General features: G+C 39.0%; 1 protein-coding gene across 5 annotated transcripts in view; it reads right to left on the reverse strand.

Moving 5' to 3' along the window:
* DPY19L3 (dpy-19 like C-mannosyltransferase 3) overlaps positions 1-16,940 on the reverse strand; it is an 80,674-nt gene that overhangs the window by 26,644 nt on the left and 37,090 nt on the right. For all 5 annotated transcript variants that reach the window (XM_010355779.2, XM_030912683.1, XM_030912684.1 and 2 more), the window contains 4 exons: positions 6,225-6,356; positions 4,440-4,541; positions 1,301-1,374; positions 965-1,123 (listed from right to left, as the gene is read on the reverse strand). In XM_010355779.2, the coding sequence (XP_010354081.1) occupies positions 965-1,123; positions 1,301-1,374; positions 4,440-4,541; positions 6,225-6,356 (467 nt within the window). The remainder of the gene's footprint in view (positions 1-964; positions 1,124-1,300; positions 1,375-4,439; positions 4,542-6,224; positions 6,357-16,940) is intronic.

The raw sequence follows: 16,940 nt of genomic DNA on the forward strand, positions 1-16,940 counted from the left end.
TTCTTAATAATCATAAAACCTCTCAACTGCTCTGGACTCATTTTAATGACAGCTCTCTCGTGGCTGTGAATCACAGTTCACCAGCATCTTAATTGGCAAGGTAACTACAGAAAAAGGGCTTCCTCCTGAGCTTCATTAAGTTTTCACAAATGACAGTAGCTTCAACTTCTTACACTTAATTTTCTTTCAGTTTAACACGAACAGTCAATGCAAACCGCCCCCAGCAGCTTGATGGGTAGATATTCTTACAAGTTTTTAAAAAGCCTTTATACTCTTGATTTTTTTTCTTTCAGTAGATTAGTAGACATGCTAAGTTTTTTAAAACTGGCAGTTATTACTCAAAACTTTCAGTAGATACTAATAATTATGGTCCACTCCAATATTATCAGCCCTGAAGCAAGATGCAAGAAAACAAATGAGCAATAATTAATTCTTACATTTCAAGAGGAATACAAAAAAGCAGCTACAGGTGGAAGGGAGAAAAACACAGGATGCTAATGATGGAAACACAACAGAGGCTTATGAGTCAACAGTGATAATGAAACCAGTTCATGATGGCTCGTACCTGCCAAAGTCTAGGCACCAGACACTATTTTAAGTGCTTTATGTTGTTCTGACTTACTTATTTCTCAAATACCCTGTAGAGTAAGTACTCTTAGTCTTCCAATTCTAAAGATAAGGAAATGGACATATCGAAAGGTTATGTAACTGACTCAAGGATCACTTTGTCCTCAAGTGTGCAGGCCAAGACTTAGGCCCAGACCGTATGCAATCTGATCGTTACTCTGTTGTCTCTTAACTACTGGGAGCGTAGTCCACTGTAAAAGAGGTATGTTCCCCCTTTAAGATGAATACTATTACTCTGTTCTGTGTCTAACATTCTGACTTTCAACTTTGCGATTTTTCTGCAACATGTAACAAGTTCATTAATAGGAGAGCATTAGATTTCTGAAATATACCATACCTGAGATTATGAAAGGCAACAACGAATGCTACAGTCACTGTGATGGACAGAACAAATACGTAAGCATAAAAAAGCAGAGTGTCTGAAAGCCTTCCAAATGTATTAAAAGGCAGGAGGCCAAAAGCTTCTTCACACAGATAGAGATTTGCATCAAAATCCCTAGGGAATAAATGGAAAGCAAAGTATTAAATTCAATACAAGACAAAGAAATGACATTACATCTTTCCTCAAAGGGAGTCTGTAATTAATAGGTGAAGGCATAATGACAACTTAAGTTTTAAAGTCCCTGCTGATTCAACAGAAAATAGCAAACACAGATTTTCAATTCAGTTATACCTTGTTGCTCCAAGCCCAAATTTTGCCTTCAGAAATTTAAATATGTGTTCATCTGACTTCAGGTTAAGAATTTTCTATCGAGGAAAGAGAAAACAAAAATTGCTATTAGTCCTTTAGGTATAGTTTCCTGATAATTCCCCATTGAATTTATATATTCAGTGTCCAATTTCATAGGAGCGTGTGGGTGTATAAAATCAGTAAATGTTCACAGTAGTTCTCAGAACTGAGGAATTCCAAAGCAGGGACTTCCAAACTCCTTCCAATCCCCACTCCCCATTTTAGCATAATCCTTTATTCAAAAAACATCTTATACATAAGTTAAATATGCAAAATAGGTAAAAGATGAGATTTTTTGGTTTCAGGGAGAGGGAGAAGGCTGAGGCATAGTGAGCGTAAGTTTTCAGACCAGAAAACTGACAAGACGATGATCTGAAACCTCAAATAGATACACCACCCACAAGGCCTGTCTGGCTTTGGGGCTTTTGGTCTGCGGATATAATCGATCCAAGACTTATGCACTCAAAGACAATTCAAGACCGTTGTAACCCTCAAGGGGTGGACAGACAAATATGAGTGTTCATCATTAGTGATTACAATTTTAACTCATATAATTCTATTTTAAATTTGTGGCTTAAAAATCCATATATAATAACATAAATGGTGAAGAAATTCTATTCGAAGAAAAATGAAGATAGGGAAAAAAGATGAAGCCACAACTGAGTTCAGTACACACAATATATTCATTAGAGATGAGCCACAAATCTGGTCTTTTGCATTCCAGCAGCAAATGCAAGGAGGTAGGTCAATATATTTATGTTACTCACAGGTTTATAAGAGTAAAACAAAACAGTTGCTCAGAAGAGATCCTAAGAGTCCTAGAACTGAGACTCAAAATAAATTTTTCCCATGGGTATAGCAAAAATAGCAAGGACTTTCAAGGAAAATTTTCTCTACTTCCTCTTTTTGTAGGTCACTGGCAAGACTTCAAATGCAATTCAACAGATGTTATTCTTTGGGGGTTCAAAAAATGGTGGTCCAGGGATGCAGCTCTTTACTGATTTAATCCAAGAACAGGTCACTGAATATGTACAGTGGGCCAATGGAAGAATTGTGTATCTTTCGGCCACTTTTCCAGAAATGCTAGCAGTTCCACTCAAATAAGTTTTTGAAAAAAAAATTTTTAGTAGAGTTTAGGTTTTGCTATGTTTCCCAGGATGGTTTTGAACTCCTAGCTAGCCTCAGGCGATCCTCCCACCTTAGCCTCCCAAAATGCTGGAATTACAAGCATAAGCCACCATACCTGGCTTTGAACAAGCTTTTTAATTTTTAATTTTTGTGGGCACATAGTAGATGTATGCATTTATGGAGTATATGAGATATTCTGATACAAGCATATAGTGTGTAATAATCCCACCAGGATAAATGTGGTATTCATCAACTCAAAAAAAAGCTTTTGGCTGAGTGCAGCGGCTCGTGTCTGTAATCCTAGCATTGTGGGAGGCTGAAGTGGGGGGATACCTTGAGCCCAGGTGTTTGAGACTGGCCTGGGCAACATGGCAAGATCCCATCTGTACAAAAATTGTGAAAATTAGCCAGGTGTGGTGGCACACACCTGTAGTCCCAGCTACTCAGGCTGAAGTGGAATGACTGCTTAAGCCCAGGAGGTCAAGACTGCCGTGAACCAAGATCGTGCCACTGTACTTCAGTCTGGGTGGCACAGTGAGATTCCGTCTCAAAAACACAAAAACAGAAACAAAAGTAGAAATTTAAAAATAAATTATTGACAAGTACTGGACTATATGGAGTTTAAGACCATACTGACAGCCGGGCATGGTGGCTCACGCCTATAATCCTTCGGGAGGCCAACGCAGGTGGACTGCTTGAGCCTAGGAGTTTAAGACCAGCCTGGGCAACACAGCAAAACCTTGTCTCTACAAAAAATACAAAAATTAGCGTGGTGATATGCATCTATAGTCCCAGCTACTCAAGAGGCTGAGGTGGGACGATCACCTAAGCCCAGGAGATCGAGGCTGCAGTGAGCTGTGACCACACCAGTGCATTCCAGTCTGGGTGAGAGACCCTGTCCAAAAAAACAAAACAAAACAAAAAAAAGAACATAGTGACATAGTGACTGGCTGAGTGAAGACCCTTTTTTTCTTTGATAGTCAACAGATGTGAACAAGGACCACAGTTCTCTTGTGGAAAAGGAGCTTGTTTTGCAGATGCCTCCTATCCTGAGACCAACCTTCTAGGACAGGTAAAATTATCTGAAGAAATCAATGTAGTTTTGCTCTAGCATAAAAACAAATGGGATATCAAGGTCCAAGAACTATGCCTTTAATAAAGCCTACCCTGAAAAAAAATTAAAAAGCCAATAAAAACATTTAAAAAGTATGTTAAACGAAGCAGAGCCCCTGGGGCAATGTAAAAATCTTAGCAAAGCACCTACTGGACATAAAACCAATGGATGTCTACGTTACTAAATGAGTTGTTCTGTTAGGCATGTTACATATAAGTCAGTTAAATGTTGGGAAAAATGAGCTTAACTCTTCTTTCTAGCAGAAAGTAGATAGTAAGGCCAGTTTACTTATTAACTGAACTCAATAAAAATCATGTCTTTTTTTTTTTAAGTATCACAATACAGAAAGTTATGTGTATATTATGGTACTAAAAATACAAATTTTAAATTTAGGGAAATATTTGTTTAATGCTTTTTAAGCTTTTAAAAGTTTCATAACAAAAGGTGAGTAAGTTCAAGGTGGGACATAAGAGTACATAGAAATGAATGACTAAAATCAATAAAATAATTGTTGTTACTAAGACAAAGTTAAAACTGAGCCTGTTTGAAGTAAAACTGGTAACTCTCCAGTCACGGTAATACACTTTATAAAGCAAGAATTTATTTAAAATTGAAAGTTTCAAAGAAGCCAGGTGTGGTGGCACCTGTAGTCCCAGCAACCTGGGAGGCTAAGGTGGGAGGGTCATTTGAGACCAAATGTTCAAGAACAGCCTGGGAAATGGCAAGACCCAGTCTCTAAAAAAATTAGTTTATTAAAAATGAAAAAGAAAGTTTCAAAAATTATCTCCAATGCCATAAGTTAATTAAAAATACATTAAATATGTCATTTTATTAACTTACCTTAATTATGTTGTTGAGAAAAAGTGTCAAACATAAAACCATAAATAAATGCAACAAAAGTTTCCCAAGCCTATTAAGGAAGCTTCCAGTTTTCAGATTTTTCTAGAAATTAAAAGAGTTATGTTTTAATTCTTCAGTTTTAAAATAACTTCATAAACACTGAAGATAAGCTTACTTAAGGATTTAAAAACACTGGCTCATACAACATAAAGGGAAAATACACGTGGAAAATACAACCTACTCATTTTCATGGGGTTACACTGTCTTAATATCTGTGATTTTCTAGTGGTAAATGAGTCACTTAACAATGAGCTTCATAAGATGAGGAAATGTGTCCTAGTCTTTTTTTTTTTTTCCTAATTATTTTTTAAGACCTTAGCAACTGGACGACTGGGGTCTGCCATTTGGAAGGTATTCAGGATATGCTGACCGAACAAACTGTTACATCTTTTTTTTTTTTCTCTTTTTCTTTTGAGACGGAGTCTCACTCTGTTGCCCAGGCTGGAGGGCAGCAGAGCGATCTCAGCTCACTGCAAGCTCCCCTTCCTGGGTTCACGCCATTCTCCTGCCTCAGCCTCCCGAGTAGCTGGGACTACAGGCACCCGCCACAACGTCCAGCTAATGTTTTGTATTTTTAGTAGAGATGGGGTTTCACCATGTTAGCCAGGATGGTCTTGATCTCCTGACCTCGTGATCTGCCCATTTCGGCCTCCCAAAGTGCTGGGATTACAGGCATGAGCCACCTTGCCCGGCCCTGTTACATCTTTTATCCATTAATTCCCACATCACAGACATAGTTACAACTCAGTTACATAAAAGACCTATAGGTGTAAAAAGAAGTACATTGTGCCTTTTGACATGTAATAGTTTTCTTATAATCATCAGATAATTTTATACATTGTTAAATATAATAATATCTTAACAGTTCAAATACGAGTAATATTTATTTATAATTAAGGTTAAAAGGATGACTGTGAACTGCTGATTTTGATCGTCAACTAAAAGCCTTTGTCCATAACAATTCTCACTCAAAAGACTAATAAGAAAAATGATTTCTTTTTCTCAAAGTGGAAAACTTGAGACATTTCTTGACACAGAAATGTTTCTAGTATATGTGAAGCAGGATGTTATAATTTTAAGCAAAAACAAATGACTCATATCTTATGTAAATACAAGAAATTTAATTATATAAATAAAGCTAAAAGAGCAAGTCATTGTTTTCAAACATGATTTGACAATACCCTAGGAAATGTTCCACTGTTTCTAAAGCTATTTATTTGGATTTTCAAAATTCTCAAAACAGAGTTAATTTTGGTTCACCTAAAAATAACTAGTATGGTATGGAAGGATGGGGAAGAGAGTAGCTTTACTACATCAAATGACAACAGGGTATCCACCAACGTGAAAGACTGTGATGAACACGCTCCCAACATAAGCAGGAGACTCTTCTCGCTCCTGAGTTCACACTCATGAAAATTAAAAACTTTTCTCTTTTACTTCAACTTTAAATCAGTGGCCTTCAACTAAGCACCTTTAGCCGATCCCCACACTGAAGGTAAGGTTCCAATTCTCTAAGAAGTAACTGTCAAAACAAAAAGATGACCTCAGAAAGCTTGAAATAGAAATGCTACCACATGCACATGAAAAAGCACACAATGCCACTTGCGCTTTTTACTGCGAAATCAGGTCGTAAATTTCCCTTTATATGCTGCATGAAAATAAGGTTCAATAAGCCACGCAATTAAAAAAAAGTTTACTTCGATAAAGGACAAAAAAAAGTCCTACCTGAAGTTTTCTTGCAATGAATACTGAAAGGTTAAAACTGATGAGCAGCGATCCAAGAATCATGGAATTAAAAAACTGAAGAATGCAGACCAGGAGTAAACTTGTTATCTGTATTCCATACAGCCACGTCGCCTGCAAGAACCAAAGATTAGATGAGTACAAACATTTTACCAAGAGATCACCACACGTCGCCATGTTGGTCATGAGTTGGATACAACCTCAGCTTACAAATAATGCAGAAAACACACACAGCTTCAAGAAACACAATCTAGGCCGGGCGCGGTGGCTCACACCTATAATCCCAGCACTCTGGGAAACCAAGGCAGGCGGGATCACTGGAGATCAGGAGTTCAAGACCAGTCTGGCCAACATGGTGAAACCCCACCTCTATTAAAAATACAAAAAAAAAAAAAAAAAAAAGGGCCTGGTGCGGTGGCTCACGCTTGTAATCCCAGCACTTTGGGAGGCCGAGGTGGGCAGATCACAAGGTCAGGAGATCAAGACCATCCTGGCTAAGAAGTGAAACCCCGTCTCTACTAAAAAATACAAAAAATCAGTCAGGCGTGGTGGCGGGTGCCTGTAGTCCCAGCTACTCAGGAAGCTGAGGCAGGAGAATGGCATGAACCTGGGAGGCAGAGCTTGCAGTGAGCTGAGATTGCGCCACTGCACTCCACACTGGGGGATAGAGCGAGACTCCATCTCAAAAAAAAAGCCAGGTGTGGTGGCTCGTGCCTGTGATCCCAGCTACTTGGGAGGCCGAGACAGAAGAATCGCTTGAACCTGCGAGACAGGTTGCAGTGAGCCGAGAATGCGCCACTACACTCCAGCCTGGGCAACAAAGTGAGACTCCATCACAAGAGAAAAAAAAAAAAAAACACAATCTAAAAAAGGAAACTAAATCATATACATACCAACTGTTTATTTACCTTTTAATAACAAATCTTCTAACATTAATTAAAAGGGAAGTAAAGAGGGATGATATGAAGTAGAGGATGTAAAAAACAACATAAATGTATTTATTCATGGGAATTGGCAAAGGCCATTTGTAATCTTCAGTTTTCTTTTCAACTATTTCAGTTACTGTTTATGGCCAACAATAAGTACTTTACTGTGCTCTGTTCTTTCCTAGCTTTCCATTCTCTATACTTTAGGACTGTTTCATTCCTTGCTTTGTCTGTGTTAGTGTGTGCCCAGATCCCCTGATTAGACCGCAAACCCCTCCTGCTGCATGACCTTGTTTTCTCTGACCTCACAGCTTCACAGCAGGCAGCACAGTATAGTGGGCAATGACATCAGCTCCGGCACCAACAGCACGGTACTGCAGTTCCGATTCTGGTGCAAACCAGCTGTGTGACCTAAATGGTTCATCCGTGAACCAGAGACGATGACACCTTCCTCACAGTTGATGTAGGGTCTGACAAGAACCAGATGTGGTAATGTATGAAAATGCCTGGTGGCCAAGCACGGTGGCTAATGCCTGTAATCCCAACATCTTGGGAAGTTGAGACAGGAGGATCGCTTGAGCCCGGGAGTTCAAGACCAGCCTGGGAAACACAGCGAGACTGTGTCTCTACAAAAATAAAAAAAACTAACCAGGTATGGTGGTGCAAAAGTCCCAGCTGGTCAGGAAGCTGAGGCAGGAGGATCACTTGAGTCCAGGAGGTTGAGGCTGCAGTAAGCTATGATTGCTCCACTGCACTCCAGCCGAGGTAACAGAGCAAGACCTGGTCTCTAAAGAAAAGAGGGGGATGGGCGGATGGGGAGGAAATGCCTGGCACATAATGAGCGCTAAGGATTAACTCTCGATGTAATGAAAATTGTTGACAGGTTGATACTAAAAGCAGCAAAACACAACTAACTTGAATACACGAAACATGCCACAAAGAAAAAAAGGCAGTTCCTAACAAAGAGTGGACACTTATTCTGTTAGTTCGCTTTTTCTCTTTCAAATTAGACAATGCCATACTCATACTGACATGTGAAAAATACCAGTTTTATTCAGCAGCAAATCTGATTTTCTCCATGGTTTTGTTCTCTTAAACTCAAGGGAAACAAACCTATTGCTAGAAGCATTGAAAAGTGAGGCTTGCAGCAGTTCAGCGCTTTGCTTAGTGTCAGTGGGAACCCAGGGAAATGGATGCTGATGATCTTTAGGATCATGAAGATAATGTATCTTACTCTAGGAGAATTAAACACTTCAGAAAAACACAAACAAGAAATAGCAATCGATAGGTGGCCTCTTGAGTCAAAACCCAGCACCATTACCTAAAGAAATAATATTGATTTCATAGCAGTATATACTATTTCATGTACAGGATTTTACATCCTTCACATCCTACCATATCCTTTTCTCACATCAGTGACTATTCTGTGAAAACTTAAATTTTAAATGGTTATGTAACATTCCACCATATGCCATAATTTATTTGCCACTGGACCATTTAGGTGTTTCTGGCTTTTTATTCACATTGTGAACATCCCTTTAAAAATTTTTTTCAGATCTGATTCTCAGAATTTCTAATCGAATTCTGATTAGTTATGTATTTTGTTCACTGCTATATATCCCCAGCACCTTAAAGAATACCCACTAGAAGAGTGGCACTTAATAAACATTGGAGGAATGGATGAATAAAAACATTTCCTTAGGGATAGATCCCTGAGTACAATTACTGGTTAGAGAAGGAAGAGTTTTTTCCTTATTAGCAGTTTCATTAGTTGATATAATTCATATATCATCAAATTCACCCATTTAAAGTATACACTTCATGATTTTTGGCATATTCACAGAATTGTGCAACTATCACCTCAGTCTAATTTTATGACATTCTCATCACTTCAAAAGAAACCCATATCCACTAGCCATCACTCGCCATCATCCCCTACCCCCAGGCCCAGCAACCACTGATGCACTGTTCTCTACAGATTTGCAAATTCCGGACATTTCACAGAAATAGAATAAAGTGCAGTCTTTTTTGGCTATCTTCTCTTACTTAGCACGGTATTCTCAAGTTTCATCCATGTTGCACCATGTATCCACATTCTTTTTTATTGCTGTACACTATTTATTGCACAGCCGGACTACATTGTTTATGGAAGGGATATGGGCATTCGGGTGGTTTCCACTTTGTAGCTATGAATCACACTGCTATGAACATTCATATACAAACATTTCTACATGGTTATGTTTTCATTTCTCTTGGTATGTATCTAGGAGTGGGATTGCTAAATCATATGGTAGCTCTATATTTAAAATCAGGAAATGCTGAGGAAATGCTGGTTTTCAAAGTGACTACACCATTTTATAATCCCATCATCATCAACGTATGAGAGTTCTAATTTCTCCACATCCGTGACATTTGTCTCTGCTTTTTAATTTTAGCCATCCAAGTGGGTGTAAAGTGGTATCTGCTTGTGGTTTTGATTTGCATTTCTCTGACAGCTAATGATGTTGAGCATCTTTTCATGTGTTTATTGGACATTTATGTATCTTACTTGGAGAAATATCTACCCAAATCCTTTGCTATTTTATCACTGAAAGAGTTATAAGAGTTCTTCATACATTGTGGAATTCCTGATCAGATATATGACTACAAATATTCTCTCTTGTTCTATGGGCCGTCTTTTTACTTTCTTAATACTACACTTTTGAGTAAAACAGTTTTAATTTTGATGAAGTCCAACTAATCTGCTTTTGTAAAAGTCACTTGTGCTTTTGGTGTTGTATCTAAGAAGGTCTGTGCTACTCCAAGGTCATGGAGAGTTATTACTATGTTTTCTTCTAAAAGTTTTGGTTTTAGCTCTTACACTTAGGTCTGTGATTCGCTTTGAGTTAGTGTGTACAGTGAGAGGAAGGGGCTCAACTTCATTCTTTTGCATGTCGATATCAGTTATTCCTGCACCATTTGTTGAAAAGGCCATTAATTCTCCATTTAATTATCTTCAAACCCTTGTTGAAAATCAACTGACCATTTCTAGTGAGGGTTTCTCTCTCTCAATTCTATTCCTTGGGTGTATGTCAATCCTTCTGCCAGTATCACACTGTCCTGATTACTATAGCTTTGTAGTAAGTTTTGTAATTGGAAAGTGTGAGTCTTCCAACTTTACTCTTCTTTTTGAAGATTGTTTTAGCTATTCTGGGTCCCCTGAGTTTCCACATGAATTTCAGGATCAGCTTGTCAATTTCTACAAAAACTCCTCCTGGGATTCTGAGAGGGAATGTGTTGAATCTGTAGATCAATTTGGGAAGCACTGCCATCTTAACAACAGTTAAGTCTTCCAACCCAAGAACATGCATTATCTTTCCAATCTAGGCGTTTAAAACTTTCAACAATGCTTTGCGGTGTTTTGCAAAGCACAAGTTTTCACTTTGTGTTAAATTTGTACCTATGCATTTGACTCTTTGATGCTCTTCTTTCTAGGAAGTGTTTGTGTCCTTAGTTCCCTTTTCTCATCGGTTTATAAATGGTTTTCTCATGGACGTGTAGAAACTCTTTAAGGATACTAACTCATTCACAAATGCTTTTTTTCCAAAAACATCTTTCTATTTGCCTTTATTTGTGGGTGTTTTTTGATGTTTACAGTTCTTTTTATATCAAGTGAGCCTATTTCCAGAAAAAGGGGCAGTTTGTGTAACAAGATTGTATAGTTTTATATACATTCAAATGAAACATTGCTGATGAACAGCCAAAAATGTAAAATTGAGCAGTACTGTGTATTAGGAAGTCCTGGATTATCAGTGGTATATTGGATATTCTTTCCCGGTTCTATTAGTACAGTACAGTATAGAAACAAGGCGGCAAGAATATAGTTGACCCCTGAACAACACAAGTCTAATTATACATAGATTTTATTCTGCCTCTGCTACTCCTGAGAGAGCAAGACCAACCCCTCCTGTACCTCCTCCTCCTCGGCCTACTCAATGTGAAGACGATGAGGATGAAGACCTTTGTGATGATCCACTTCCACTTAACAAACAGTAAGTACATTTTCTCTTCCTCTGGATTTAACATTTCCCTTTCTCTAGCTTACTTTCAGAATATAGTACATAATGCATCACATACAAAATACGTGTTAATCAACTATGTTATTGATAAGGCTTCTGGTCAACAGTAGGCTACTAGTGGTTGAGATTTTGGGGAGTCAAAAATTGTGTGCAGATCTTCAACTGCTGGGGGGAGACATTGGCACCCGTAGCCCCTGTGTTGTTCAAGGGACAACTGTATATCCTTTCTGTGTATAATAACTGTAGCTGTCTTCAATGGATCATGTTCAGGCTCCTTATCACCATTCATAATAATCACAGTTAATATCTGTTTAACATTAATAAAATATCAAACATTTTTCCATATGACCCACGTATGACTTACTCAAACTTAGGCAGCCTGGCTGCAGACTCTGTGTGCTTCACCACTATGCTATACTGGCTATCACATAAATAGTACCAAGAGGCTCAAAACTTTGATTTATACATTTGTGTACATTTAAGCGGTACAAGTACAGTTTTGTTACATGTATATAACATATACTGATGAAGTCTGGGCTTTTCCTGTATCTATCACTCAAGTAATGTGAATTGTATCCATTAAGCACTCAACACCCACCCACCTCCCACTCTTTCTGAGACTCAGAACTTTGGAAGTCTGTTAAGATTGAAAAGTTTTAATGTTCCAAGGCAATTATGGAGGAGGTTCACAATTTTACTAATCTTTCAAAGAGCCAGCTCTATCTATCCATCCATCTATCCATCCATCCATCCGTCCATCCATCCATCCATTCATGAGACAGAGTTTCGCTCTCATTGCCCAGGATGGAGCGCAATTGCACGGTCTCGGCTCACCGCAGCCTTTGCCTACTGGATTCAAGTGATCCTTCCGCTCAGCCTCCCAAGTAGCTGGGATTACAGGTACCCACCACCACACTGAGCTAATTTTTGTATTTTCAGTAGAGATGGGGTTTCACCATGTTGGCCAGGCTGGTCTTGAACTCCTGACCTCAGGTGATCCACCCGCCTCAGCCTCCCAAAGTGCTGGGATTATAGGTGTGAGCCACCGTGCCCAACCAAGCTAGCTCTTTTTAATTAATTCTATTATTCATATGTTTTCAATAGCATTGATTTCTGCTCTTTATTATTTTCTTCTCCTGGCTTGAATTTATTTTGTTTCCTTTTTTAAGGTGAAAGCTTGGATGACTGATTTCAGACTTTCTGTCTTTTCTAATGTAAGTATTTTAGTGCTACACATTTTCCTCTTAATACTGCTTTGGATGTGTCTCACAAATTTAAATATGCTTCACTTTCATTTTCATTGAGTTCAATGCTCTCCAAGGGTTCCTGTTTGACTCTTTTTTAGTATATATCTTTATATATTTTTAAAGTGGTTATTCTGGCTATTACTACTATACATGTAATAGTGAGCTTAATTCCCAAGTATTGAAACATTTCCTGTTATCTTTCTGTACTGATTTCAAATTTGAATCCATTGTAGTCAGAGATTATAGTCTCTATAATCTTAATTCATTTATGTTTGTTGTTTTATGGCTCGGGAGATAGTCTATGTTGGTAAGTATTCTGTGACTGCTTGAAAAGAATGAGTATTCTGCTGTTGTTGGGTGGAGTTTCTGTAAATGATTATTAGATTCTGTCGGTTGAAGGTGTTGTTGGGTTCTGTATCTCTGATGATTTTCTGTCTGGTGTTCTATCAATTGTCCAGAGGGAGGTGTTGAAGTCTCAAACTAAAATTGTGAATTTGTCTATTTCTCCTTTCAGTTCGGTCAGTTTTTGCTTCACACATGTTGCAGTACTGTTGTTTGGTGCAGGTACACTTAGGATTACTGTGTCTTCTTGGTACACTAAACCTTTTATCATTATATAATGTTCTGTTGTGTCCCTAGTAATTTTCTTTGCTCTGATATCTACTTTCTCTGATATTAACACAGCTACTCCTTTCTTTTGATTAATACTTGCATGTTGTATCTTTCTCCATCCTTTTACTTTCAACTTATCTATACTGTTGTATTTCAAATATGTTTTAGACAACAGTTGGGTCATGCTTTTTAAATCCACCCTGCCATCTCTTTAATTAGTATATTTAGATCAATTACCTTTAATGTAATTATTGCTATTTTAGGTATTATATCTGCTCTTTTATTCTTTTTTGTTTGCTTGTTTCTAATTCCTGCTTTCTTCTTCCTGCCTTCCTGTGGGTTATCTGAACATTTTTAGAATTTATTTTTATTTATCTGTACTATTTTTTCATGTACCGCCTCATATAGTTTTTTAAAGTGGTTATTCTGGCTATTACATTATGCATTAATAACTTATTACAGACTAGTGGTATGGACATTTTAACTGTTTGAGTGAGGCATAGAACCCTAACCTCCATTTAGGTCTCATTACCCTTCCCATTTTATATTGTTTTAAGTATTTCTTTTACATACAGAGAACCGCATAAGACAGTGCTATAATTTTTGCTTCAGCCATCAAATATAATATATATGTATTTTTGAGACGAAGTTTCCCTCGTCTTCCAGGCTGGAGTGCAATGGCGCAATCTTGGCTCACTGTAACCTCCGCCTCCTGGGTTCAAGCAATTCTCCAGCCTCAGCCTCCTGAGTAGCTGGGATTACAGGCACCCATCACCACGCCCGACTAATTTTAGTATTTTTAGTAGAGATGGGGTTTCGCCATGTTGGCCAGGCTGGTCTTGAACTCCTGACCTCAGGTGATCCGCCCACCTCATCCTCCCAAAGTGCTGGAATTACAGGCATAAGCTACCATGCCGAGCCTCAAACATAATTTAGAAACTCAAGAGAATAAGAAAAGTCTGTTATATTTATTCACACTTTTACTTTTTTCATTGCCTTTTCTTCCTTTCTGATGCTCTTAAATTCCTTACTTCTTTTCTGTTTCAACAACTTCCTTTAGCCATTCTCTTAAGGTAGGACTGCTGGTAATATTGGTTTCCTTAATTGGGAATGTTTTGATTTCCCTTTCATTCCTGAAGGGTATTTTAACTAGGTATAGGAGTATAGGCTGACAGGTTTTTTTTTTTGTTTTTTGTTTTTTTTTTGAGACAGAGTCTTGCTCTGTCGACCAGGCTGGAGCGCAGTGGCATGATCTAGACTCACTGCAAGCTCCACCTCCTGGGTTCATGCCATTCTCGTGCCTCAGCCTTCCGAGTAGCTGGGACTACAAGTGCCTACCACCACGCCCAACTAATTTTTTGTATTTTTAGTAGAGACAGGGTTTCACAGTGTTAGCCAGGATGGTCCTGATCTCCTGACACTGTGATCCACCCACCTTGGCCTCTCAAAGTAGTAGGATTACAGGCATGAGCCACTATGCCCGGCCTTGACAGTTCTTTTTTTCTCCATCTGAAAATACTATGCCACTTCATTTTGGCCTCCATGTTTTTTTTTGTTTTGTTTTGTTTTTGCTTTTATTTTTGAGACTGGGTTTTGCTCTGTTGCCCAAGTTAGAATGCCGTGGTGCAATTACAGTTCACTGTAGCCTCAATTTCTCCCACTTCAGCCTCCCAAGTATCTGAGACCTCAGGCACGTGCTACCATGCCTGGCTGATCATATTCTTCTTCTTCTTATTTATAGAGATGGGGTTTCATCACGTTGCCCAGGCTGGTCTCAAACTCCTGGGCTCAAGCAATCCACCTGCCTCAGCCTCCCAAAGTGCTGGGATTATAGGCCTGAGTCACTGGGCCCAGCCCCTCCATGGTTTTTGATGAGGAATTCACTGTCATTTAAATTGGTTTTCCCCTATAGGTACAGTATTTTTCTGACTACTTTCAACTTTTTAAAATGTATGTTTACTCTCCAGAAGTTTGATTATAATGTGTCTTAGTGTGGCTCTATTTGGATTTTTCCTGTTTGATACTAGCTCAGCTTATTGATTCTGAAGGTTTATAGCTTTTGCCAAATTTAAGGAAATTTCAAATTTTTTCCAAAAGTATTTATTTGCATACTTTTTTCAGCTTCAGTATACTCTTTTCGTGTCGTCTTCTGGGGTTCTGATTACCTGAATGTTAGACTTTTCATTATAGTCTCACAAGTCCTCGAGGCTCTGTTCATTTTTGTTTCATTCTATTTTTTCTTGTTCAGATTAGGTAATTTCTAAATTGTTCTATCTTCAAGTTCACTGATTCTTTCCTCTGACCACTTCATTTTGCTGTTGAGTCCATCCACTGAGTTTTAAGCTTTGATTATTGGAATTTTTGTGTTCTAAAATTTCCACTTGCTTATTCTTTGTATCTTCTCCTTGTTTGCTTAGTGCTTGTATTTTCATTTGCTTCAAGTGTGTTTGTAACTGCTCAATGAAGCTTTTTTTTTATGATGGCTGCCTTAAATTCTTTGTAAGATAATCCAATTTCTGTGTATCTCAGTGTTAGCATCTATTGACTGTCTCTTCTCACTCAAGACAGATTTTCCTGATTCTTAATATAAGAAGTAATTTTTTTTTTTTTTTTGAGACAAGAGTCTTGCTCCGTTGTCCAGGCTGGAATGCAGTTGCCCCATCCCGACTCACTACAACCTCCGCCTCCTGGGCTCAAGCTATTCTTCTGCCTCAGCCTCCTGAATAGCTGCGTTACAGGCACATGCCACCACAGCCAGTTAATTTTTGCATTTTTAGTAGAGACGGGGTTTCACCATGTTGCCCGGGCTGATCTCAAACTGACCTCAAATATCTGCCTGCCTCGGCCTCCCAAAGTGCTGGGATTATAGGCATGAGCCACTGTGCCCGGCCTAAGAAGTGATTTTTAACTGTATCCTATTACATTATGGGATCCTGGATCTTATTTAAATCTGCCATGTTAGCAGGCCTCCTGTGACACCATGTGTCTTGGTCCATTTAGGCTGCTATGTAACAAAATACTGCAATCTAGGTAGCTTATAAACAACAAAAGAGTTACTTCTCATAGTTCTGGAGGCTGGGAAGTCCAAGATCAAGGAACTGGCAGATTCACTGGCTGGTGACGGCTTGTTTCCTGGTTCACTGATTGCACTTTTTTGCTGTGTCCTCCTCACATGGTGAAACAGCTCCCTTGTGCCTGTTTTATAATGGCACTAAACACCTCCTAAAAGGCCCTACCTCCTAATACCATTGCCTTGAGGGTTTGGGTTTCAACATATAAATTTGGTGGTGGACCACAAAAACATTCAAACTATGCCAACGCTATGCTAACGGGGAAAGAAGGGTGCTGCCTCGTTACTTCCAGATGGAAATGGAAGTCCAAGGTGCCCACTTGCCCTCCACTGACATCTGGGGGTCAGGAGAAGGTGTGGTTCCTTATTGCTGGGTGAAGGTGAAAGTTCAGGCTCTCTACAGGTCCCTGCTGACACATCCTGGCTGCGAGAGATAGAAGTGCATCCCCACTGCTCCTTACATGGCCTCCACCGACAGCATGAGGTAGGGCAGTAGATAGAGAAAGGCTTATTACATCTGGGTGGTGGTTAGAGTCTCAACCTCCCTGTTGGCCTCCTCTGACACCATCCTGACAGAGAGGGGACAGGATGTCTCATTATCACTGAGTGAGAGCTGAAGTCCAGGTTTCCCAAGCGGCCTTCACAGATGTCTCTGGGAGATGGTGAAAGTTCTGGTTCCCCACTAGACTTCTCTGACACAGGTCTGGCAGGAAGCGAGGCATGCCTAGTGACAGCTGGGTAGGGGTAGGAGTCTAGGCTTCTCACTGAACTTTGCTGATGGAGGT

The sequence above is a fragment of the Rhinopithecus roxellana genome, chromosome 12 (assembly GCF_007565055.1).
Source record: "Rhinopithecus roxellana isolate Shanxi Qingling chromosome 12, ASM756505v1, whole genome shotgun sequence".
In the NCBI taxonomy this organism is placed as follows: domain Eukaryota; kingdom Metazoa; phylum Chordata; class Mammalia; order Primates; family Cercopithecidae; genus Rhinopithecus; species Rhinopithecus roxellana.